Source organism: Erpetoichthys calabaricus, chromosome 9 (assembly GCF_900747795.2).
Source record: "Erpetoichthys calabaricus chromosome 9, fErpCal1.3, whole genome shotgun sequence".
NCBI classification, from domain to species: Eukaryota; Metazoa; Chordata; class Cladistia; order Polypteriformes; family Polypteridae; genus Erpetoichthys; species Erpetoichthys calabaricus.
This window is the reverse complement of record NC_041402.2, coordinates 8,166,085-8,190,923: the sequence shown is the minus strand read 5'-3', so window position 1 is coordinate 8,190,923 and position 24,839 is coordinate 8,166,085. Positions and strand designations below refer to the sequence as shown.

Below are 24,839 nucleotides of genomic sequence, written 5' to 3'. Positions count from 1 at the left end.
TTTAAAGTGATGTTGTTAGATTTTCAGATTGTCATTCCACTTTTAAATTATAAACTAAAAAATATCAAAAACTCACGTCCCGCAACACAAGACTTTGTGCCAATAGATTTAACCACACCCAGGGCCGGAAATAAAAGACAAAGAGTAGATGACACAGACAGCTTTTAAATGTTTCAAGTGCCGCGTGAGACGACAGAAGCAGCAGCAAGCCAGCAGCTGATCGAGCAAAGAGGAGGTAAAAAAAACAAAAAAAACAAACTATTTGTTTCCCATTGTTTCACCGTTTAAGAGGGGGTTTCGGAGGAGCGATTACATCTCCCTGGGGTGTGTTCAGCCCCCCTCTTCACAACACGAGCGACAGAGACGTGAAGTGGCTGGTGCGTAGCACAGGCCACGTGGGTTGGCGAGTGAAGTAAGCAAGGGGTAAGCCCCATAGTACATACAATAAATCCCAGTATAACAATCTCTGCTCTTGGTGGTAACAATGAAGCATTCAGAAAAGAATTTCTTAAGACTGTATGGACATTGTTTACCTGATTGAGAGTTTTCTGCAGGTAGGGGGTGCCCATGCGGTCTGCCATGTGTCGATATGAAGGGTGGGACAGAAAAAACTTCCTCTCTGCTGCAAGAGCAGCACCGATGTCCTTCTTTCCATCGATATCCTTCTGGCTCCTGTTCACCACACCAATGTAACCTGCAAAAGACAGTGTGTATAACATCATGTCCAAGGAGCTGTTAGGTTGAAGAGTTTTCTTATAATAATTATATTCTACACAGATAAAAAAAAATTCTTGCACATTTGTAGATATTGAATATTTAAACATCCATCCATCCATTTTCCAACCTGCTGAATCCAAACACAGGGTCACGGGGGTCTGCTGGAGCCAATCCCAGTCAACACAGGGCACAAGGCAGGAACCAATCCTGGGCAGGGTGCCAACCCACCACAGGACACACACACATACACCAAGCACACACTAGGGCCAATTTAGGATCACCAATCCACCCAACCTGCATGTCTTTGGACTGTGGGAGGAAACTGAAGCGCCCGGAAGAAACCCACACAGACACGGGGAGAACATGCAAATTCCACATAGGGAGGACCCGGGAAGCGAACCCAGGTCTCCTAACTGCAAGGCAGCAGCGCTACCACTGCGCCACCCAGAGTTAAACATATATGGGATAATTATTGAGAGGCTATTCCAGTTAATGTGACAACAAATGTGTGAAAATGACAACGTTCTCTTATGGGTACTTCATATTTACACCATCGGACAGAAGTTTTAGAACACCTCAGTTTACTCAGTTTTTATGGAAATGCATGCAGTTTAATGTCTTATTCTGACATAGTGTGGAGGTATGTTTTGGGTCATTGTCTTGCTGTAGGATGAACCCTTAAATTACTAGATGTAAACCAGAAGGTACTACATGGAGTGTGGTGTAGTGGTTAAGGCTTTGGACTTCAAACCCTGAGCTTGTGCATTCAAATTCCTCCACTGACACTGTGTGGCCATGAGCAAGTCACTTGACCTGCCTGTGTTTAAATTGGAAAACCAAATGAAATGGCACCAATTGTATCATAAACGTTGTAAGTCAGCTTCTTCTTCTACTTTTGGCTGCTCCCGTTACTGGTTGCCACAGCAGATCATCTTCTTCCATATCTTTCTGTCCTCATCATCTTGTTCTGTTACACCCATCACCTGCATGTCCTCTCTCACCACATCCATAAACCTTCTCTTAGGCCTTCCTCTTTTTCTCTTGCCTGGCAGCTCTATCCTTATCATCCTTCTCCCAATATACCCTCTGCACATGTCCAAACCAAAAATGTTGTAAGTCAGCTAAGGAAATGTAAATGTATTGCGTGGTGTTGCAAAATGCTGTGGTAACCCTTTTGATTCACTCCATGCAAATCACCAACTCCACCTCCAGCAAATGAACCCCAGACCATCACATTTCCTCCTCCCTGTTTGACAGTTGTTGTCGCACACTGACAAACCATCCTGTCACCAACTGGACGGCGTAAAAAAACAACCTGCGTGATGAACCGAAGATTTCAAATTTTGATTCTTTGGTCCATAAGACTTTTTTTCCAGTCTGCCATAGTCCGTAAGCAGTATTTCAAGGCCCTGTTCTGTCCTTTAAGGAATGGCTTTCTTCCTGCTACTTGCCCTGTCAAACCTGCGGCACAAAGTCTTCTCTTCACAGTTAAAACCCTAATTTGCTTAACTTAAGCTGTGCTTGAAACTGTTGTGTTGCGAGGCGCCCATCTATCATGTAAGAAGGTGACCCTCAGAAACTTGTCTTCTGATTAACTTGTGACTTTGGCTCTGCCAGATCTCTTCCAGAACAAGAGGTCTGCTTGGAAGGACAGAATGTGGCTGCTCCCGGGACATATGTTTCTTCAATGGTTCCAATTGCCTTTGGATTGTGTAGGACACCACTGGACTCACTGATTTTTTTTGTAATTTCTCTAAAGGCCTACACTTATAATGCTCTGTCTCATTTCATTTCTTAATTGCCATATTCGTGCCATTATCACTGGAATATTGTCCAAGTCGTACTTCAGAGGCTGTAGTAACACAGTCTGTTCCAACTCTGCTTTAAGAAACACAGAGGGTTTTTAAGTAATCAACAGAAGTTAGGACACCTGTGCAAATTGTTTGCTTCAACTTGCAATGCTTTATTTAATTTCATCGCTGCAGAACATCAACAGGACATCAACATCAACCTATTAGTTGTTCCCTGAAGAAGGCCCATTTGCAATATTCTGAAATTTCCTTTTTTCAGTAACCTAAACTGTAAATTTAAACCTCTGGCAGTCTACTGTTTAGCTTTTCACCATTTTAGGTCATTGCATTTCAGCTGATTAAATCTGAAGGAAACCTGGAAAAACTGAGGAGCTCTAAAACCTTTCACTTGTACTGTATAATGACATTGATTTAATTAGTAGACATTTTTACTCATAATGACTTAAGAATACAAAGAACAAGCACAAGTCAGACATCACAGCAAGAATTCAACTGAACCTAAAGTCTAATTATATTTAAGTGCAAAGTCATGTCATTTTCTAATCCATTTAATCTGGACTACAAGCACCAGGGTGGGGTTTGGAAGGAGCTGGAGGCTAACCCAGTTGGATGGACTGGCGTCCTAACCAGGATGGAGGCAAGTTCCTTGCCAAGGTGGTAATGGAAAGACAAGACTGGTCTGGCATCCCAACCAGGATGGGTGCCAGGACGGGAGGCCTGCTTGGAAATACAGAAGGTGGCTTCTCCCAGGAGTTATGTTAAACCCCATTGCACATGATGACAGCATCCCACTGGTGGTATTCTCCCATATGGGTACTCGCAGGGCAAGTTGGGAATTGTAGTCCCATAGAACATCCCTGTAGGAAATCTTGGGTGCCACAAGGGGGAGCTGTAGGGGATCTTTGAAGGGCTTCCAATTGCTTCTTGTGTGAAATGTTGTGACACTAGATGTAACCCCTGGGGTCTAGCATATAAAAAGCCGTGTTTCCTACATGAGTAGTCAGAGTCAGGTGGAGAGTGGATGAGACAACGTGAGAGGTGTGGAAGGAGACAAGAGAATATAGTGTATTATCCTGGAAAGGATTTGGAGGTTAGTGAAGGTACTATAAAATAAAAATATCTTCTGTTTGAACTCAGGACGGTGCCATGTAGCTGTATCTTGGGGTTTAGGGTCTCAGTGGCACCCATTGCTGGTCACAAAGACATAGGGCACAAGGCAGGAACTAAACCCTGGACAGGGCGCCAGTCCATAACACAGCAAATATGCACATATACACCAAGGCCAATTTAGCATTGACAGTTCACCCAACCTGCATGTCTTTGGACTGTGGGAGGAAACCCACAAAGATATGGAGAGAACATGCAACCTCCACGCATGGAGGACATGAACCCTGGTGTCCTGACTTGCAAGGCCATTGCAACCATTGTTAAAATAATTCCGTAATATTCAAACTTGGGAGCGGTCTCTCTTAGACTTTCCCGTATACTCAGATATGGGGATGGATATTTGAGGAGTAGACTGCAAGACATTGATTATCTTTATATATAATCTTCATTTGGATCTTGATCTTTGTTTGTCCGCGAATTCATGTTCCCCTGACACTGCCTTGGTTGTTACTTTTGTTTACAAACACTGTCGATACCACTCTGTGTTTAGATCTGGCGTTGACACCGTGCTTTGTGTTTAGATTTGGCGTCGCCACCTGCTTCGTTGTCGAGACTGTGTTTTTTTGTGTTTCTATCGACCGTCGTTGGCAGCACTTCGTCCAAATCGAATGTTCACCCACTTCTTGGAGTCGGCAGTCAGAGTATATAAGTCGGACACACTTCTCTGATTTTCCATCAGTCGGCGTTTGGAGTTCAAGAAAGAAGCATTGGTTCTTCCTTACTCTTTGGATTGCCACAAAGCAACCTGCGAGATTGGAGAAAGGTTGAGAAGAGATCGTGAGAGGAAACGACAGCGTCGTGAAAACGAGATGGACTGTGAACGGAGAGAAGCAGAAATGCTCCTCCACCACCACATAATTACTATTTGGACAGTGATTCTGAGTAGGCCGTTCCTATCGAATCGATGTCCAAGGGTTTTGTTTTGTAATTTTGTTTCCCTTATAAAATATCATAATGCTGTGCGACGAAGGGCCCAGTTCACAAATGGCAGCCGCGTTTAAACAGGGAGCCCTTCACAGACAACTTTAACACGCGCAACGTAGTTGGGTGCACATGGCTAGTATTTTTATATTATGTACATTAATACCACCACCAACAAATCAAATCAAATTAATAATATATTAAACAATTATTATAAAAGTAAAGTTGAATAAATCGGACTCTGCAGTTGTATGAATATAAGGTAAAGTACCACTTTCGGTTAATGGAAATAGCCAAAAAGTTGACAAAAATCTATGCTTAGTACCTAATACTTGTATGCAAAATCTGATTGACGTAAGTGAAAGTGAACTCAAGTTATCGTGATTACACGCACACAGTGTGGCATATGACCCGGACACAGAGAGGCGGACACCGTTGGTTCCAAAACCAGCACACATTTATTATACGTAATTATAAGTGACACAGCATACAACCCACTTTCACCCCCAAAGTCCAGGCCTGTCACAATGCCTTTCTCTCTTCAGGTCCGCCTCCACTCCTCTCCTCCCTAGCTCTGTCCTTCTTCCTACCGATTCCAGCCATCGAATGGAGGGAGGCGGCCCCTTTAAATCCCACCTGGACGTGCTCCAGGTGCCTCCCAATGAGCACCCTGGTGTGGTGGAAGTGCCGGCTGTGCACCCGGAAGCACTCCAGGTATCCCTGGACTTCTTCCCCCCAAGACTTCCAGGTGTGGCGGAAGTGCTGAGGGCCAGGGCTCCACAGGCATCGGGACGCCCCCTGTCGGTGACCACGGGCCCCTATAGGGTTGAGCTTCCAAGCTCCTTTCCCGTGGTCCCCAAAGCTACCAGTGAGGCCACCCCCTCGTGGTCTGGAGGAGGTGTAGTCCCTCCTCCGGTCCTTCTGGGCATCCCAGCTGTGTACCGCCCCAAGCCACTCGCCACAACAGACACACACACAATTGAAAAATGGTACTTTCGGACTAAAGGAGGTCTAAAATGTGGATATTCAACAAAATTTCAAAATGGAATTTTTTTGGAGGATTCCAATACTTTCCGTAAACTTCGTATACGAGAAAGTCACGGAGGTCTAAAACGTCGAGATTCATCAAAATCTCAACATCAAATCTTTGGATGATTACAATACTTTCGGACTAAAGGAGGTCTAAAACGTGGAGATTCAACAAAATTTTAAAATGGAATTTTTTGGAGGATTCCAATACTGTCCGTAAACTTCGTATACGAGAAAGTCATGGAGGTCTAAAACGTCGAGATTCATACTAAATCTCAACATCTAATCTTTGGATGATTACAATACTTTCTCTATACTTCGTATACAAGAAAGTAAAAAGTGGAGACTGCCTTTGTTCTGAATTCTTCAGAACTTTGCTGACAATGTCACAACCATATTAACAAATGCCCGCCACGATATTTTTGGGTTGTCATAAAATACCAATAATTCAAACCCTCAAATTGTTTGTAAAACTGATGAACAAGCCGTTGAGCCATTCCTAGTGTGATGTAATGGCCATACAAGCTTCCTCAAGTCAACATGATATGACTAGGCCACTCTATCCCAATGAAATGTCTCCCCACCTTAAACACAGAAATCACGTTTACATATTAATGCATCCATTTTAATTTCAGATTTGCATCTCTTGCTGTTTCTCTGTATAACTTTACTGGGGTTTTGCTAAAAGTTTTTTTTCTTAAAGTTTTATGTGATGGTGTTAAACCTTTGTGTTGTCTATTACAGTAATTAAAATGTTTTTCTGTATTCTGATACATTCTTGTTTGTCATGGTACCAGAAAGTGGTGAAGTGTTGCATTATGGTTAGGCAAGTAAATAAGAATTTCGCTTTTCACTGTGTCCTAAAGTGGTCCAGACATGAGCAACACTGCCACCTGTTGTTGGGGGGAATGAGCTGCTCCTGGCGGGCTCTTTTGCTTGCTTCTTCCATTATGGCCTCCTAACCGGGCATGAATCCTTCCTTTATCTCAGTCAGGATGCCTGTTCTTCCTTCCTAGTACTTACACCATCCATACATGTGACAGTGGGCACATTCACCTCCATACATACTGTACATTACCTAATGCTGAGAAGAAACTTGCATGCTTAGTGGTCCGAGACCCCCTCGAACATGGGGGTAACTTTCAAACTAACTACGACACCCCAGCTAGGAGCTGCACTGGAGTTCAGGGATGGCATCCATATAATTAAAAAAACTGAATTGGTATAAGCCGCCCTAACTTGGTGTGTCCATAAGGAATGTAATGATTTACTACAAGAGGTACAAGTACATAATAAAACTACAACTGTTGTGTCAGGGTGGCGCAGTGGTAGCGCTGCTGCCTCGCAGTAAGGAGACCTGGGTTCACTTCCCGGGTTCTCCTTGGGTGGAGTTTGCATGTTCTCCCTGTGTCTGCGTGGGTTTCCTCCCACAGTCCAAAGACATGCAGGTTAGGTGGATTGGCGATTCTAAACTGTCCCTGGTGTGTGGGTGTGTTTGCGTGTGTCCTGTGGTGGGTTGGCACCCTGCCCGGGACTGGTTCCTGCCTTGTGCCCTGTGTTGGCTGGGATTGGCTCCAGCAGTCCCCCGTGACCCTGTGTTTGGATTCAGCGGGTTGGAAAATGGATGGATGGACATAGAGAATTTACAAAAAATTATTTTTGTTGCCAATAGATGGCAGCACCTGCCCTGCATTTGTTTATTACAAGATACTGTATTTCGAAAAATTCTTTTGTCTTGCATTGTTTTCCTGCATTACATTAAAAGTTGCATAATTAGATCTGGACCACCCTATTTATTGTCCCTAGTGTGTGCTGTGTTCTCTGTACTTGTGACAGTAAGACAACTAAAGCAGCGATTTGTCAGGCCCCCTAATCATCTGTGTGGCCCTCTAGTGGTGACAATGCAAACAAAACAGATTCACAAACCAAACAACCCTGCTGAATTCTTGTGTCTAACTTTATGCAAATTAGATGAATGATTCTGCGTACTACACATAATGTCTGGGACAAAAACCCACTCTCCTTTGCTTTCCCCCTCTGCTCCACAATTTCTAATTACAAATAAAACAAGTCAGACTTGTGATTAAAGTGCGCATTGCAGACTTTCATTTAAGGGGATCTGTGCACATTTTGGTCACCACACTTTTTCTACATGCCCCCCCAATCTCATTTCAGGGCACCATAATGTTTGTAACACATATTTGTGTCGTATTGTCACATATCTCTTGCATGCAATGACTGCTTGAGGTCTACAATTCATAAATTTCAGCAGGTGCTGAGGGGTTTTCCCTGGTGATGCTCTGCCAAGTCTCTCTTGTAGCCATCTTCAGCTCTTGCTTGTTTCGGGGGAGACTTGTCCCCTTAAGCTTTCTCTTCAGCCTCCTCAATTGGATTAAAATTGGGTGACTGGCTTGGCCATTCAAGAATTTTCCATTTTTACCTGTGTGGCCTCAGCAGAATGTTTGTCTCATTATTTTGTTGTAAGATGAAGCGCCGTCCAATGAATTTGGAGACATTTACTGAACTTGAGCAGATGTTTCTACCCACCTCGCAATTCATTGTGCCACTGCTCTCTGCAGTCACATCATCAATGAAGAGAAGTGTGCCAGGATCTGTGGTGGCCATACATGCCCAAGCAATAACACCCCCAGCACCTCCATGGTGGTCTGCTTTGCAGTTCCTTGTCATCTCCACACTTTGCTCTCACCATCAGTCTGATCAGGTTTATCTTTGCTCATTTGTTCACAAGAACTTCTTCTAGAATTCTGCAGATTCTTTTAAGTTAATTTTCACAAACTGGCCATCCTGTTTTTATGGTTTGCATCTTGCATTGTGCCCCCTGTGTTTCTATTTATGAAGTCTTCTGCTGATAGTTGTCTCTGATACACACACACATCGGCCGCCCTATTTCTGATCTGTCAGACAGGCGTTTGGGGCTTTTTCTTGACCATAGTGAGGATTCTTCGGTCATCAGCAGTGGAGGTCTTCCTTGGCCTATCAGTCCCTTTATGCTTAATGAGCCCACCAGTCTGTTTTTTCTTCTTCATGATATTCCAGACAGTTGATTTTGGTCATCCTAAGGGCTCGTTTATACTTCACGCTCAGAACTCGTATGCATCCACATCATGGCTGCCACGCGTTCATTTGATGCGTCCTTTGAGCATCCATCCATCCATTTTCCAACCCGCTGAATCCAAACACAGGGTCACGGGGGACTGCTGGAGCCAATCCCAGCCAACACAGGGCACAAGGCAGGAAACAATCCCGGGCAGGGTGCCAACCCACCGCAGGTCCTTTGAGCAGGTCCTCAGAAATTAACCCGACGCGTGCATGAGTTGCAGTACCAGCAAAAAGTCGGGGGACACAGTGTGCTAAAAGTTGGAATGTGACATCAGAGTCTCTGGTTACTATCTACATGTGACAGAACACCTCTTTGAGGATCCTACGAGATCAGTGTGCGCGCTTCGATGTTTGATGAAAGGCTTGATGTGGTGAAGCAAAATGCCGACATACAGATGCATTTGTGGTGCTTTTATATTCAAGCGTCGCATATTCCCAATCGTAATGACACGATACATTTTAAAAGTCTCACATACCATCTTCTGTGCCGTCTTTTTTTCTAGGGCTTCCTCCGGTACTGACAGAAGCAGCAAACAGCAATAGATCGCCACACTGAGCACATTAAATGTATGATATTCCAACTCTCTGCACATCTGGAATCCTTAGATTAATACTTGATATCACTTTCATGATGAAATGTATTGAAGTGTGTATGTTACATTTTACAGATAAATTGGTAATTTCATTTAAATAATGAATACTGTTAATGATTACACACATGGGGGTGACACAGTGGCGGAGCGTTAGCGCTGCTATCTTGCAGGGAGTCACGTCGCTGATATTCCCTGCCTGGAGTTTACATGTTTTCCTGCTGGGTTTCCACAGTGGGCTCTGGTTTCCTTCCAAAGATATGCAGATTTGGTGACACTAAAATGACGCCAGCGTGTATGTGTGTGTGCTTATATTCACCTTGCGATGAGCTGATGCCTCGTCCAGGGATTGTTTCAGCCTCGTGCCCAATACTAGCTGAAATGGACAAATCCCTGGACTGATGGATTTAATCATTAAACATCGGAGATATTGCGGTAAGGTGTCATTGGAGTTTAATGGCTGTTCCAGGCAATTCACAACACCGAAGCCGAACCTGTTCTCACCGTGATAATATCTCGCACTGCCACCTGGTGGATTCCTCCAGATTTATGTAAAGTATGCACGCAGGTATAAACTGTACAATGCTTGCATAGCAGGAGCATCCGCTGCAGCATGCGTCGCGTCACGTGAAGTATAAATCTGGCCTAAGGTTTCACCGATGTCTCTAATGCTCTTATTCTTGTGTTTTAGCCTCATGATGGCTGCTTTGACTTTCACTGTCACAGCTCTTCTCCTCATGTGGAACAATTTTAGCTACAGACTCCAAAGGGTAGAAGCAAGCCGAGGTGTCTTATGAAGGAAAGAAAGACACCTGAGGAATCACAAACACCTGTGACGCCAATTATCCTAAAATGGAGGGACCGTGTAGTAAAAGAAAGCAAATCCCCTTAAAATTAATGAAAGACTGCAATGTACCCTTTAATCATTACATCTGAACTGTTTGATTTGTAATTTTAAACTTTGGAGCAGAGAGAAAAATCAAGGAAAAACGTGTCTATGTCTCAAACATCATGTTGGGGGGAAGAACACGCACTCTCCACAGTGGTAATGACCAGAGTAGAAATTAAACGTGGGTCCCAGGGCCTATGAGGCAGCTCTCCTGACTGATGTGCCAGTGTAAAATTATAATTATCAGAATTGTTAACACTGATATCCAGTAGAATAAAAGTATTAGCTTTTTGAGCTCAGGTAAATGATCACCAGAGTAGAATTTTATTTCAAAAGTATAAAATTACAGATAATCACCGACAACTCTGGACACATTCATTTCACTAGCTACAGATTGTGAGAAATCCAGGACAAAGTTTCTAGAGTTATTTCCTGCTTTTAATATACAGTAATGAAGATTCCAGATGAGTGCCTTATCCCTTCCCTTTCAAGTGTACCCTTTAATTCTGCTCTCCAACAAGGAGCAAATCTATCAGATGTTAACCTCATCAAACCTGAGTGAAACACTCTGAACGTAGACAGAGCTGTGGTTTTAGCAGTAAAATTTGACAGGCGTGAAGAGAAATGTAAGAATAATAACTTGGCGAGACTGGCATCGTGACCTTCTTTGAACCGCTATCCTGGGTTTGAATTCCTTGTCAGTCATTGTCAGTTCGAGAGCATATCCATAGAATTTTCTTGGCAACAAATTCGCGAAGTGGGTTTCCAAGTCCTTCTCCACTACCCTCCCCATTTCCAATTAGACAGTAATGTTAACATCCTTTAGTTACTTGTTGGAATGTGCATTCAGAAGAAGGATGCTGCACAGCCTCATCTGGGCTTCTGCTAGTGTCGTTAGGCAGATTTGTCAATTTGGGTGTTTTGAGTCCTGAAATATGTGTCTCCTGTGGCTCTTCATTATCAACTCTCTTAACAGCTGTCCTTTTGACGGAATGGGACACACCATTTAATTCAAATGCATATTTTGCAGTTCATATTTTTATCAGTATAGCTACCAATTCTATGCTATCATCTGTGGGGGACAGCTGGAGCTCTTGCTCTGCGAGGACGCCTAGAGAATGGAAGGACCGGGGGAGAGCGTATTTTTAAGAATGTTTCTCCCCCGGACTGACAGAGTGCAGCCCCCTTGGCTTGCAGCGGGGGCAATGGTTGTGAGCATGAAAGCTCAACCCTGCTGGGGCCCGTGGCCACCACCAGGGGGCGCCTTGACTTTTGCAGGGCCCTATATATGTGAATTTCCCCCTGGGATTAATAAAGTATCTATCTATCTATCTATCTATCTATCTATCTATTTGGCCACATTCTGCGACACCCGGAAGTGCGGCCAGAAGAAGCTCGCTGGGCACCTGGAGTCCTTCCAGGTGTCCTATAAAAAGGGACCGGTCGCCAAAAGTCAATGAGCCAGACTCGGGAGGAAGATGATAAAGCCAGAAGAGGAGCAGAGGAAGGACTTTTGGCAAGAGAGAGAGTGTTGGTGCTGTGAACTGTAAATAAACCGGGAGTTGTATACAAAATTCTTCTCTGTGCCTGTCTCTGTCGGGCTGGGGCAGCTGCACGTTCACAGGGCTTCACACATTGTAACGCTGGGCAACATTGAACACACACAACACCTGTGACAACATGTCATTTACGTTTACTTTTTGTCCATTGATGCCATCAAATGCCAGTCTATAATCTGATGCTACAGAAAGGCGTCAGGTTCTGTTTATTTTTAAAACGTGTAATGTTTGCCCATGTGACGCACATTTATATGTTGTGATGGACGGCGCCTGCGGTGGGTTGGCACCCTGCCCAGGATTGGTTCCCTGCCTTGTGCCCTGTGTTGGCTGGGATTGGCTCCAGCAGACGCCCGTGACCCTGTGTTCGGATTCAGCGGGTTGGAAAATGGATGGATGGATGGACGGCGCACATGGGCAGGTATCTCGGCCTGAATTGTGTAAGGTTCATTCCCTAGATGGGTTGGCCAGCCCTTTGGAGGCACTAGAAGTAAGGCAAGGACTGTCCTGCCACAGCAGCTGCCAGTGCGAAAGTGGGTAGGCTGGCATCCTGGAAGTGTTGGACTAAGTTACAATACCTGGCCCGGAGGCCAGTATGATGGAATAACAGGAGGAGACAACTTGTCAGTGCTACATACTCCACCAACATGCTAGGTGGCACCTGCAAGGCATGCTGGGAACTGTAGTCCTATGGGACAGCCTTGCATGGGTGCCACCAGGAGGTACTGCAGACATACATGATCCATCCCTACTTTGTGGGGCTTCCAGTTGACATGGAGATGCTTCCACCGGGCTGTTCCCTACCACCAGAAGTACTACTGGGTCTAAGATGAAATGAGCTGCTCGACCTCATCCAGGTGATTTAGAGTTGGGTGGAAGAGAACAAAGTTCACCTGGGAGGAGTGGTGGAAAGGAGAAGAGGAGTATTGTATTGTGCTTGTGCCAGAACAATAAAGAAGCCTTTATTAAGGTAATTATTTGTAATAAAACCTTTTGTTTAACACTGGGACTTGCGCCTGTGATGTTGTGTCTGGGGATTGGGATGCTGCAATGCCCCCTACAGGTCACAATGTCTAATAGGGTTTTTTCAGATGTTTCAACTGTAGACCAAAGATTGCTGTGGGTTGGATGAGATTAGCAGCAACAACTCTGATCTTTGCAGTTCAAATTCTCCGCCCCTACTCTGAGCTCCGCCTTCATAAGACATTGGATTGGTTTAGAAATACGTCACTCAGTGAGCCATCTAATTGCTTCCATCCAGTTTTAAGCACAATTCATTCACAGATTGTCTCCAGATTATACGTCTCACTTCAGCAAGTCTAATATTGAACAGACACCTAATTCTGCCAGGGGAGGCTTCCACCCCACCTCTTGAACTGGATCAATCAGGATTGATAAACAATAAATGGATTGATTTGAGGTGGAAGGTTGACATCTTTTTAAACAAGTGTCTGGATAAGATCTCGAGATGACTCGGCCATTAACTAGCCAAATGAGCTTGATGGAATGAAGCTCTTCTATGTAATTTGTAAATTCTGCTTCGCATATTGTAGCTGCATGGCAAAGCTTCTCTTTCCTGCAGTTTTGATAGACCTGTAAGTCTATTTTTAAAATAACCAGGTGCCAGCAATCTGAGTGACCCCCCAATGCCTGCCAAAATCTCATCTGAATTTGAGCAGACATCCAGGATCTTATCCAAACAGCAATGAGTCAAACCTGCTGTCTAAGGTTTCGAAGTGATTTCCTGTTGGAATGGGCCCAGGACAACCATCAGAGAGCCATATACTTCAGCCAGTTAAAAGCAGATTTATAGTGGAGATGGGTGTTCACAAATGTAGCTCTCCATTCTTTTCATAATATACTGGGAGTTTATGCAGAGAACAGGACTAAGCACAGATATGCATTTTTTGATATTTACTAAACAAGCAGTCACAAGAAGGTGGAATGTTCAACAAGGACATGGAAGGATTTCACTTCAGAGTATCTCAGTCACACCCCTGTAAGAAAGAGGGTATCGCAGAAGACACAGTATGGGTGGCTCCTTATCTAGCCGGGATGCCTATATAATGGAAGGTTATGGAATGGATAGGCTGGGTTAGAAGAACATAAGTGAACTGTCTTCTATGGACTGATAACCCCCTGATACATGGGGTGGCAGAATTTAGTAGCTGTGGATTCCCTTTGGTGCACCCACAGGGTAGTCCTGGTGAGAAACCCTGCTGGGGTACTTGAGGATGCCAGGTGGAGCTGCAGAGGTAGGTCATCTCAGGTTTTAAGGAGATCACGCCAGATCTGGAAGTGCCTCCCCGGTGTGATGTTGGGGTACCGGAAATACAGTTAGGTCCATAAGTACCTGGAAAGTAACACAATTTTTATAATTTTACCTCTATACATTAACGATTAAGCAGGTTGAAGGTCTGCCAAGTGTGGAATTTTGCATTTGGAAGGTGTGAGGTCCAAAGAGCTGTCCATGCAAGTAAAATCAGGCCATCATTTGGTTGAGAAAACAAAACAGACCCTTTAGAGAGATAGCAGGAGTGGTCAAATCAACCATTTGGTACAATCTTAAAAAGAAGGAACATACTGGTGAACTCAGCAACACTAGAGATCCTGGACAATCATGGAAGACAACTGTGCAGGATGATTGCAGAATTTGGTCCTTGGTGAAGAAGAACTAGTTCATGACATTTAGCCAAACCATCAACACTCTCATTGCCAAAGTCTACAATCAAGAGAAGACTTCATGAAAGTAAAGACAGAGGGTTTACCACAAGGTGCAGACCACATAGACCTCAAGTATAGGAAAGAAGGATTGGACTTTGCCATAAAATATTTTTAAAAAACAAGTCCAGTTCTGGAACAGTTTTCTTTGGATAAATGAAACTAAGATCAATATATACCAGAATGCTGAATACAGAAGAGTATGGAGAAGAGAAGAAACAGCTTATGATCTGATGAATACCACATCATCTGTGAGACATGGTGGAGGCCGTGTTATGGCCTGATCATGTATGGCTGCCAAACGAAGTCAGTCATTGGTGTTTATTGATGATGTGAGTGCTGGCAGAACTAGCAGGATGAATTCTGAAGTGTCCAGGGGGGGCCATATTGTCTGCTCAGACAGGACAACACTTCACAGTACAGATGGACAATGAGCCAAAACATATTGGGAGAGCAAACCGAGTGCTTTTCAAGGCAAAGAGGTGGAATATTATGCAATGTCCAAGTCAATCAACTGACCTCAACCCAACTAGACGTGCAGCTCACTTGATGAAGACAAAACTGAAGGCAGAAAGTCCAATGAACAAGCAGCACCTGAAGCCAGCGGCAGTAAAGGCCTGGCAAAACTTCATTGGGGTGGACACCTCAGACTTCAGGCAGTCATTGACTGGAAAGGATTTTCAACCAAGTATTGAAAATGATGAGTATATTTATGATTATGTTAGTTTGTTCAAATACTTTTGAACCCCTGAAAATGGGGGGAAGGACGTATAAAAATGGCTGACTTTTCCAAATGGCTCACACAATGTTTTTCTTAAAACGCCTTAAATTAAAACTGCAACATCTTGATTGCTTCGTTTCCAATCCATTGTGGTGGTACACAGAGCTAAAATTATGAAAATGGTGTCACTGTCCAAATACTTATGAACCTAACTGTACTCCCAGGTCTGACATAAAAAAACGAGCCTCTTCGTATCTCCCATTGGAGGAGGCACAAGAGGCTTGCTGGAAAAGTGTGGAAGGAAGATGGAGACACACACAGGGAAGAGAAACTACGAACTGTTCTGTTACAGCATGTATTACAAAGAGAAGCCAGTTGAGAGGTACCTCCTTATGAATAAAACTGTTATTTTTTTATCCAGGACTTGGTGTTGTGCAATTAGGTCTGAGTTTTGGGGTGCTGCTATGCCCCCTGCAGGTCACAATGGATAAAAATGGGACACAGTAGATAGATAGATATGTTACAAGAGTATTAGATTCTTGCTTAAAATTCACAAAGCAGAATTATGAAATGGTGACAAATGTAAAGAAAGAGGTCTCGATGCATGCTCAATAATCCAGGTATGGAAATTCTAGAAAGTTGGTTCTGTTCATCTGGACATAGTTCTTTTCCAGGGAGATACGTTACATCACTCATCCAAGTGACTTCCTCAGTCTCAGTTAACTTCAGGTTTCTCCAACATTATAAGCAGTACCTTTGCATAATGACCGAAAATAGCACCATTGACTAACAATGGGCCGTGTGATCAACGAAATGCAAATTGCCCATTGATCAATGGCCATGAGTGCCATTCTCAGAGAGTTGGGGAATGGCTGCAATCACAGCATTGTAAGATGGTGAAAGAATTGGTCCACCCCAAGGATCGGGTGCCCCGGCACAGACAGAGTAATATAGTTTATGCAGTTAAGTGCCAAGAGGATTGCTGTGAATTATCCATCCATCCATTATCCAACCTGCTATATCCTAACTACAGGGTCATGGGGGTCTGCTGGAGCCAAACCCAACCAACACAGGGCGCAAGGCAGGAAACAAACCCCGGGCAGGGCGCCAGCCCACCACAGGGCACACACACAGACACACACACACTAGGGACAATTTAGAATCGCCAATGCACCTAACCTGCATGTCTCTGGACTGTGGGAGGAAACCAGAGTACCTGGAGGAAACCCACGCAGACACGGGGAGAACATGTGAACCTGAGTCTCCTAACTGCAAGGCAGCAGCGCTACCCACTGCGCCACTGTGCCGCCCGTTGTGAATTATGCATCGGGGAAACCAAACAACCGCTAATGAAGCGGATGGCACAACACAGAAGAGCTACCTCATCAGGCCAGGACTCCGCAGTCTATTTACACCTACAGGACAGTGGTCACTCTTTCAGTGATGAAGATGTGCACATCCTGGACCGGAAGGAACGCTGGTTTGAGCAAGGAGTCAAGGAGGCTATTTATGTGAAAAAGGAATGACCATCTCTAAACGAGGAGGGGGCCTAAGGGTACATCTTTCACCATGTTACAATGCTGTGATTACAGCCATTCCCCAACTCTCTGTGAATGGTACTCATGGTCATTGATCAATGGACAATTTGCATTTCATTGTCCTGGCCTGACAAGGTAGCTCTTCTGTGTTGAATTTTGCAATTAGCATATCATTGATCACACGGCCCATTGTTAGTCAATGCTGCTGGTTTCGGTCATTATGCAATGGTACTGTTTATAAGGTTTTAGAAACCTGCAGTCAACTGAGACTGAGGAAGTCACTTGGATGAGTGATGTAACGTATCTCCCTGGAAAAGAACTATGTCCAGATGAACTGAATCAACTTTCTAGAAGTAAAGAAAGAGGGGCATCAAAAGGGCAGAAAGCAATAGAAAAGCCTAAAAATGGATCGATGATTGGAGAAAACCAGTGTGGTTAATCAGGGCTCAATTTAGGGGCTGTGATCTGCGTGAACGTCTTCCCAAAGAATTTGACAAACAGGAAAAGACAATTTGGTCCATCAAGCTCGTTTGTTTAGCTAATAGCTAAGCTGTCCCAATGTCTCATCCAGATGCTTCTTAAAGGCTGTTAAGGTTTCTCCTTCAACTCCATGCCTTGGTAGTCTGTTTCAGATTCCCATAACTCTTTGAGTAAAGAAAGTGTTTCTGGGCTTTAGACCTGAATGCACTTCCCCTTAAGTCTCCACAAGGTGTCCATCAAGTATGTGGTTCACTTATGAAAGGTCGCCCGAAAACCATCAGACAGACACCTGTACAAGTACAAAACACACGTTTATTCAGACCAAAAAGTCCCGCACAGCTCACAGTGCTCCCGCACTAAACACCCCAAATCACGGGCCTTTCAAATGTCCGTGGGCCGCCTTTCTTCCTTCTGTCACTGGAGCTTTGTCCTCCTCCACCTCCCGACTCTCGCTCCCCGACTGTAGGAAGATGGCCCCTTTTATAATCACCCGGATGTGCTCCAGGTGCTTTATGACGTTCTTCCGGCGGCACTACCTGGTGTGGCGGAAGTGGAAGCACTCCGGGCATCACTGGAAGGTCCTTCCTCCACCCTCCCAAGTGAGGCGGAAGTGCAGATCCCCCAGGCTTTATGAGGCTTAGGGTGCCCCCTTGGTGGTAGCCACGGGCCACCACAGGTTTGAGCCTCCCTGCTCCTTCCCCGTGGTCCCTTTGCTCTCCAGGGTGGTCGCCCCCTTGTGGTCCGGGAGGCATATAGATCTCCTTCCAGGCATCCCGGCTGGGTCTGGCCCCCAGCCTCCTGCCACACACTGTTAACTTGAAAAAATTCTACTGGATCTACAGCGCCCTCCATAATGTTTGAGACAAACACACATTTTTCCATGCATTGCCCATCTGCTCCACAGTTTAAAGTTAAAAACCAAACATTTTAGACTTGCGATTAAAGTGCACAGTGCAGACTTTCATTTAAGGGGATTTACAGACATTTCAGTCACAACACTTTTTCTGCCTGGTCCCGCCATTTCAGGGCACCATAGTGTTTGTGACAATTGGTGTCACAGAAGGTGGTGATTCCTCAGGTGGGTTTCACTGCTTCATAAGACACCTCAGCTTGCTCCTACCCTTTGGAGACTGTAGTCGTCATTGTTCAACATGAGGACAAGAACTGTGCTAATGAAAGTCAAAGAAGCCATCATGAGGCTGAAAAATGAGAATAAAACCATTGGAGACATCAGTATAACCTTAGGGTGACCATAATCAACTGTCTGGAGTATCATGAAGAAGAATGAACACGCTGGTGGGCTCAGTAATCACAAAGGGACTGGTAGACCAAGGGAAACCACCACTGCTGATGACAGACAAATCCTCACTATGGTAAAGAAAAAGGGCCACATGCCTGTCTGACAGATCATACACAGTCTTCAGGGGGCCGAAGTGTGTGTGTCAGAGATGACTATCAGCAGAAGACTTCATGAGCAGAAACACAGAGGCCACACTGCAAGATGAACAACACAAAAACAGGTTGGCCAGGTTACAGTTGATGGCAAAGGACTTAAAAGAGCCTGCAGAATTTTGGGAAAAGGTCTTGTGGAGAGACGAGACAAAGATGAACCTCATCAGAGTGATGGCAGAAGGAAAGTGTGGAGATGAAAAGGAACTGCCTAAGATCCAAAAAAAAGACCACTTCATCTGTTACAAATTGTGCTGGGGGTGGGGGGCGTAATGGCTGCCACAGGTCCTGGCACACTTCTCTTCATTGATGATGGAACTGCTGACAGCTGTGTCACAATGAATTCTGAGGTATAGAGAAACATCTGATCTGCTCATGTTCCAGTAAATGTCTCCAAACTCACTGGATGACGCTTTATTCTACAACAAGATAATGAGCCAAATGTACTGCTGAGGCCACACAGGAGTTTATCATAGCTACAAAATGGAAAATTCTTGAACAGACAAACCTGTCACCCAAATTTAAATACAATTGAGCAGGCCTTCTATATACTGAAGAGAAAACGTAATAGGACAAGACACCCCCCAAAACAAGCAGGAGCTGAAGATGGCTGCATTAGAGGCTTGGCAGTGCATCACCAGAGAAGCCCCCCTCGGTGACGTCTGTGAGTCTCAGACTTCAAGCAGTCATTGCATGCAAGGGATATGCGACAAAGTCCTAAACATGACGGCTTTAATAGACCTGCCATTGCTGTGTGCCTAACATTAAGATGCCCTGAAATGGAGGGATGGGGGGGGGGGGCACAGTTGTGTGGCCTGAGTGTCTGCAAATCTCCTTCAATGAAAGTCGTCAGTGTGCACTTTAATCACAAGTCTGAACTGTTTGATTTGTAATTTTAAACTGTGGGGCAGAGGGGGAAAAATTAAAGAAAATTGTGCAGGTCTAAATAGAGATCCTTTGAAATAGAAAAAGAAAAAGAAAGAAAGAAAGAAAGAAAGAAAGAAAGAAAGAAAGAAAGAAAGAAAGAAAGAAAGAAAGAAAGAAAGAAAGAAAGAAAGATAGATTTCTATAATGCTTAGAAAAGGCTGAAAGAAAGAAACTTTCTTTCTAAACTTTCTTTCCTTCTTTCTAGGCATTATAGAAATATATTTCTTTTCCTTTCTTTCTTTCTCTTTCTTTCTTTCTTTCTTTCAGCCTTTTCTAAGCATTATAGAAATTTATTTTAGCCTCTTTCTTTCTTTGCATTATAGAAATATCTTTCTTTTTCTTTTCTTTCTTTCTCTTTCTTTCTTCCAGCCTTTTTCTAAGCATTATAGAAATATATTTTAACGTTTCTTTCTTTCTTTCTCTCATTCTTTCTTTCTCTTTCTTCTTTCTAAGCATTATAGAAATATATTTTAATTTTTCTTTCTTTCTTTCTTTCTTTCTTTCTTTCTTTCTTTCTTTCTTTCTTTCTTTCTTTCTTTCAGCCTTTTCGAAGCATTATAGAAATATATTTTAACGTTTCATTCTTTCTTTCTCTTTCTTTCTTTCTTTCTCTTTCTTTCTTTCTTCCAGCCTTTTCGAAGCATTATAGAAATATATTTTAACGTTTCTTTCTTTTTCTTTCTCTTTCTTCTTTCTTTCTAAGCATTATAGAAATATATTTTAACTTTTCTTTCTTTTTCTTTCTCTTTCTTCTTTCTTTCAAAGCAGTATAGAAATATATTTTAACGTTTCTTTCTTTTTCTTTCTCTTTCTTTCTTTCTTTCTTCCAGCCTTTTCGAAGCATTATGGAAATATATTTTAACGTTTCATTCTTTCTTTCTTTTTCTTTCTTTTCTTTCTTTTCTTTCTTTCTCTTTCTTTCTAAGCATTATAGAAATATATTTTAATTTCTCTCTTTCTTCTTTCTTTTTCTTTCTTTCTTCCAGCCTTTTCGAAGCATTATAGAAATATATTTTAACGTTTCTTTCTTTCTCCCAGCCTTTTCGAAGCATTATAGAAATATACTTTAACATTTCTTTCTTTTTCTTTCTCTTTCTTTCTTCTTTCTTTCTAAGCATTATAGAAATATATTTTAATTTTTCTTTCTTTCTTTTTTATTTCTTTTTCTTTCTTTCTTCCTTCCTTTCTTCCAGCCTTTTCGAAGCATTATAGAAATATATTTTAATGTTTCTTTCTTTTTCTTTCTCTTTCTTTCCTCTTTCTTTCTTTCTTTTTCTTTCAGCCTTTTCTAAGCATTATAGAAATATATTTTAACCTTTCTTTCTTTCTTTCTTTCTTTCTTTCTTTCTTTCTTTCTTTCTTTCTTTCTTCCAGCCTTTTCTAAGCATTATAGAAATTTATTTTAGCCTCTTTCTTTCTTTCTTTTCTTTCTTTCTCTGACAGATCAGCAAACCTCAACCATTAGCAGTAAAAAGCTTTAAAGAAAGCTTAGCAATAAAAATGTGAAAGTCGAGACTGGGAAAGACTAAACAAAAAAATAAATGAATGTAATGGAATGAGAACGACTTTCTGGGATTGTGTTCAAAATCAATCTGGAATGAATGGAAAATCTGAAATGCTTGCATGACTTGGCTCCCCACAAAAAAAAGAAAAAGCACAGATCAGCAACTTTTGGAAGAGACCACTTGGAAAAATAAAAAAAATAATATTTTTTTTCCAGATGTGTCATTTTGTTGAAGATGGAATTCATTCATTCTCTTTCTTTTTTTTCCCTCTGTCTGTTACTTGGCTACATGGGTGGTGCAATCATTGATCTGAGTTGTACTTGCTGTAGAGAGAAAATGTAATTCTGTGCTGCTGCCAGCTGGGGGCATAGTTGAGTAAGATGAATGCCTCTGAGCATGCAGGACTTGACAAACTTCCAACAAAATAAAACTGACGCACATCATAGAGGCAGGAGTTTAACAAATGTATGTTTTCTTCAAATACCATAAAAATTAAAATAGCCTAACATTTCTTATTCTCCTGATCTCCGTCTATCCAACAATCTTCTGACACCATGACATTTGTTAGGTGCATTCATTCTACATTCATTAATCACCCCAAACTTTTTCAAATGCATTGCTCCAGGGAGTCAGAGCCTGTAAAAGTCCTGGATATGTTGCATGCGTGCGTCCACACACCCAGACACGCTCATATGTGAACAGGTGGACAGTCACCAGTCAACATGACTGCTAAGTCTTTGGAGTGTGTGAGGAAACTTTAGAACAATCTGGACAAGAACAGGCCATTCAGCCCAACAAAGCTCACCAGTCCTGTCCACCTAATTCATCCAAAATAACATCAAGCCAAGTTTTGAAGGTCCCTAAAGTCATACTGTCTACCACGCTACTTGGCCACTTATTCCATGTATATGTGGTTCTCTCTGTGAAGAAAAACATCATAATGTTTGTGCAAAATTTCCCCTTAAGAATATATTCTTGATGAATTCATTTTCAAGTCACCATCTCGATGCACTGGACTAATTCACTTCATAATTTTGCACACTTCACTCAGGTCTCAGCTCTTTTTATCTTTCCTCATCACTCATCCCCTGTAGCTCTGCAATCAGCCTAGTTGCTCTTCTCTGGACCTTTTCCAGTGCTGTTATGTCCTTTTTGTAGCCTGGAGACCAAAACTGCACACAGGACTCCAGATGAGCCCTCACCAGTGTGTTATAAAGACTTGAGCAGACCCTCCTGTGACTTGTACTCCACACACCAAGGCACTATATAACCTGACATTCTATTAGCCTTCTTAATGGCTTCTAAACACTGCCTGGCAGTTGATTGTGTCAAGTCCACTAGGCTCCTCAATCCTTCTCATAAGGTGTATGTTTGATTTTCAGGCTGTCCATTGAGTATTCAAACCTAACATTTTTCCTTCCTACGTGTATTTCTTTACATTTATTAACATTAAATTGCATCTCCCACAAATCTGCCCAAGCCTGTCTACTATCCAAGCCCCTCTGTGATGATTCAATGGATTATACATGATCTGCTAATCCACCTTTCTTGGTATCATCTGCAAATATAATCAACTTGTTACTTATATTCCTATCCAAATCACTTATATATATTAAAGATAGCAGCAGCCCCAGCACTGCCCCCTGCTGGTCACCACTCTTAACTTCAGCCAATTCCGATGAGGTTCCTCACACCATCACCCTCTGCTTCTTTTGTCTGAGCCAATTTTTTTTACTCGCCTTCACACCACAACCTGAACTTCCACTTCTTTTAGTTTGACACCCAACATCTCATGTGGCGTTTACTCAGATGAGGTCCAAAAGTCCAGATTAACAATATCATATGCATCACTCTGGTCCCATCTTTTCCTTACTTCCTTGTAGAATCGTAAAACACGACCTCCACTTCTGAGCCCATGCTGACTGTTCAGTAAAACTCCTGTTCTTGTCGTGTGCGGCTCCATCTTTTCCTTAATAATTACTTCCATTAATTTACCTGTGATGCATGTTAAGCTTACTGGTTAAGCACAACTGGAAACTGTGGTACTTGAATTGCCATACTATGCAGACTGACTGAGCAGGGTTTTGAACCCAAGCAAGTCCTTGGAACTATGGGACGTATCACTCTTTCATATAATTGTACGTGGCCTTGAGTCTTCTTCTTTTTATTTTGGCTGCTCCTGTTAGGGGTTGCCACAGCGGATCATCTTCTTCCATATCTTCCTGTCCTTGTCATCTTGCTCTGTCACACTCGTCACCTGCATGTCCTCTCTCACCATATCCATAAACCTTCTCGTAGGCCTTCCTCTCTTCTTCTTACCTGCCAGTAAAGTACACACAACAACATCACACCCTCCCTTAGGGTGGAGGAACACGAGGTGAGACGCTCGCTCCAGGCTGTCATTCCTAGGAAGGCAGCAGGTCCCGACGGTGTCCCTGGACGTGTGTTGAGGAGCTGTGCAGAGCAGCTGGCTGAGGTCTTTACAAAGATCTTTAACCTGTCACTGTCCCAGGGCTCAGTTCCTCCCTGTATGAAATCCTCCATCTTATTCCCTTTACCAAAAAAATTGCCCATATCCTGCCTGAATGACTATCGGCCAGTAGCGTTCACCCCGGTGTTGATGAATTTTTTTTGAGAAAGTGGTCCAGAGTCATATCATGTCCTTCATTGCTCCCACCTTTGATGCAAACTGATTTGCTTACAGGGTTAACAGGTCTACTGAGGACGCTGTTGCTGCTGCTCTCCATGGTACCCTGTCCCACCTGGAGCACCAGGGCAGCTACGCACGTCTCCTCTTTATTGATTTTAGTTCTGCTTTTAACACCATCCACCCTCACAGATTGGTGTGCAAGCTGCTAGCTCTGGGACTCCCGTATTCCACCTGTCTATGGATTAAAGACTTCCTGACAGACCGCACACAAAGGGTTAGGGTGGGACCTCACATCTCCTCGGCCATCAGCATCAGCACCGGCTCTCCTCAGGGCTGTGTGCTGAGCCCCCTGCTCTTCACGCTGTACACACGTGACTGCGCCCCCGCCCACCACAGCAACACCATCGTCGACTTTGCAGACGACACCACTGTGGTGGGGCTCATCTCTGGGGAGGATGAGTCTGTCTACAGGGACAAAGTGGAGCAGCTGACAGCGTGGTGCACTGACAACAACCTGCTCCTGAACACAAGAAAGACCAAGGAGCTCATTGTGGACTTCAGGAAAAAGACAACGGACATCAAACCACTCTACATCGGAAGGGACTGTGTGGAGAGGGTGTCAGACTTCTGCTTGCTGGGAGTCCACATCAGGGAAGACCTGTCCTGGGGTATGACCACAGCAGAGCTGGCCAAGAAAGTTCAGCAGAGAGTCCTCAGGAAAAATAACATCCCCCAAAAACTGCTGGTGTCCTTCTACCGCTGCTCTATTGAGAGTATCCTGGGCTAACTGTCTCTGCGTGGGGTTTTCCAGAGGAGAACACTTCGGTGGATCGTAAACACGGCCCAGCAGATCACTGGCTGCTCTTTACCTTCTCTGGATGAACTGCACAGCTCTCGCTGCCTTAGGAAAGCGGAAAACATTTTGAAAGACTCCTCACAACCCGCTCATGACATGTTCCAACTGCTGCCATCAGGCAAAAGATAGAGAAGCATCAAAACAAAGACTAATAGACTGAAAAGGAGTTTCTACCCTGTTGCTATTAGGGCA

At 43.5% G+C, this 24,839-nt stretch overlaps 1 protein-coding gene across 10 annotated transcripts in view; it reads right to left on the bottom strand.

The window, feature by feature from the left end:
* The window catches only part of dnm1a (dynamin 1a), a 501,477-nt gene that overhangs the window by 332,210 nt on the left and 144,428 nt on the right, over positions 1 to 24,839 (bottom strand). For all 10 annotated transcript variants that reach the window (XM_051931967.1, XM_028809129.2, XM_051931970.1 and 7 more), the window contains exon 6: positions 534 to 694. In XM_051931967.1, the coding sequence (XP_051787927.1) occupies positions 534 to 694 (161 nt within the window). The remainder of the gene's footprint in view (positions 1 to 533; positions 695 to 24,839) is intronic.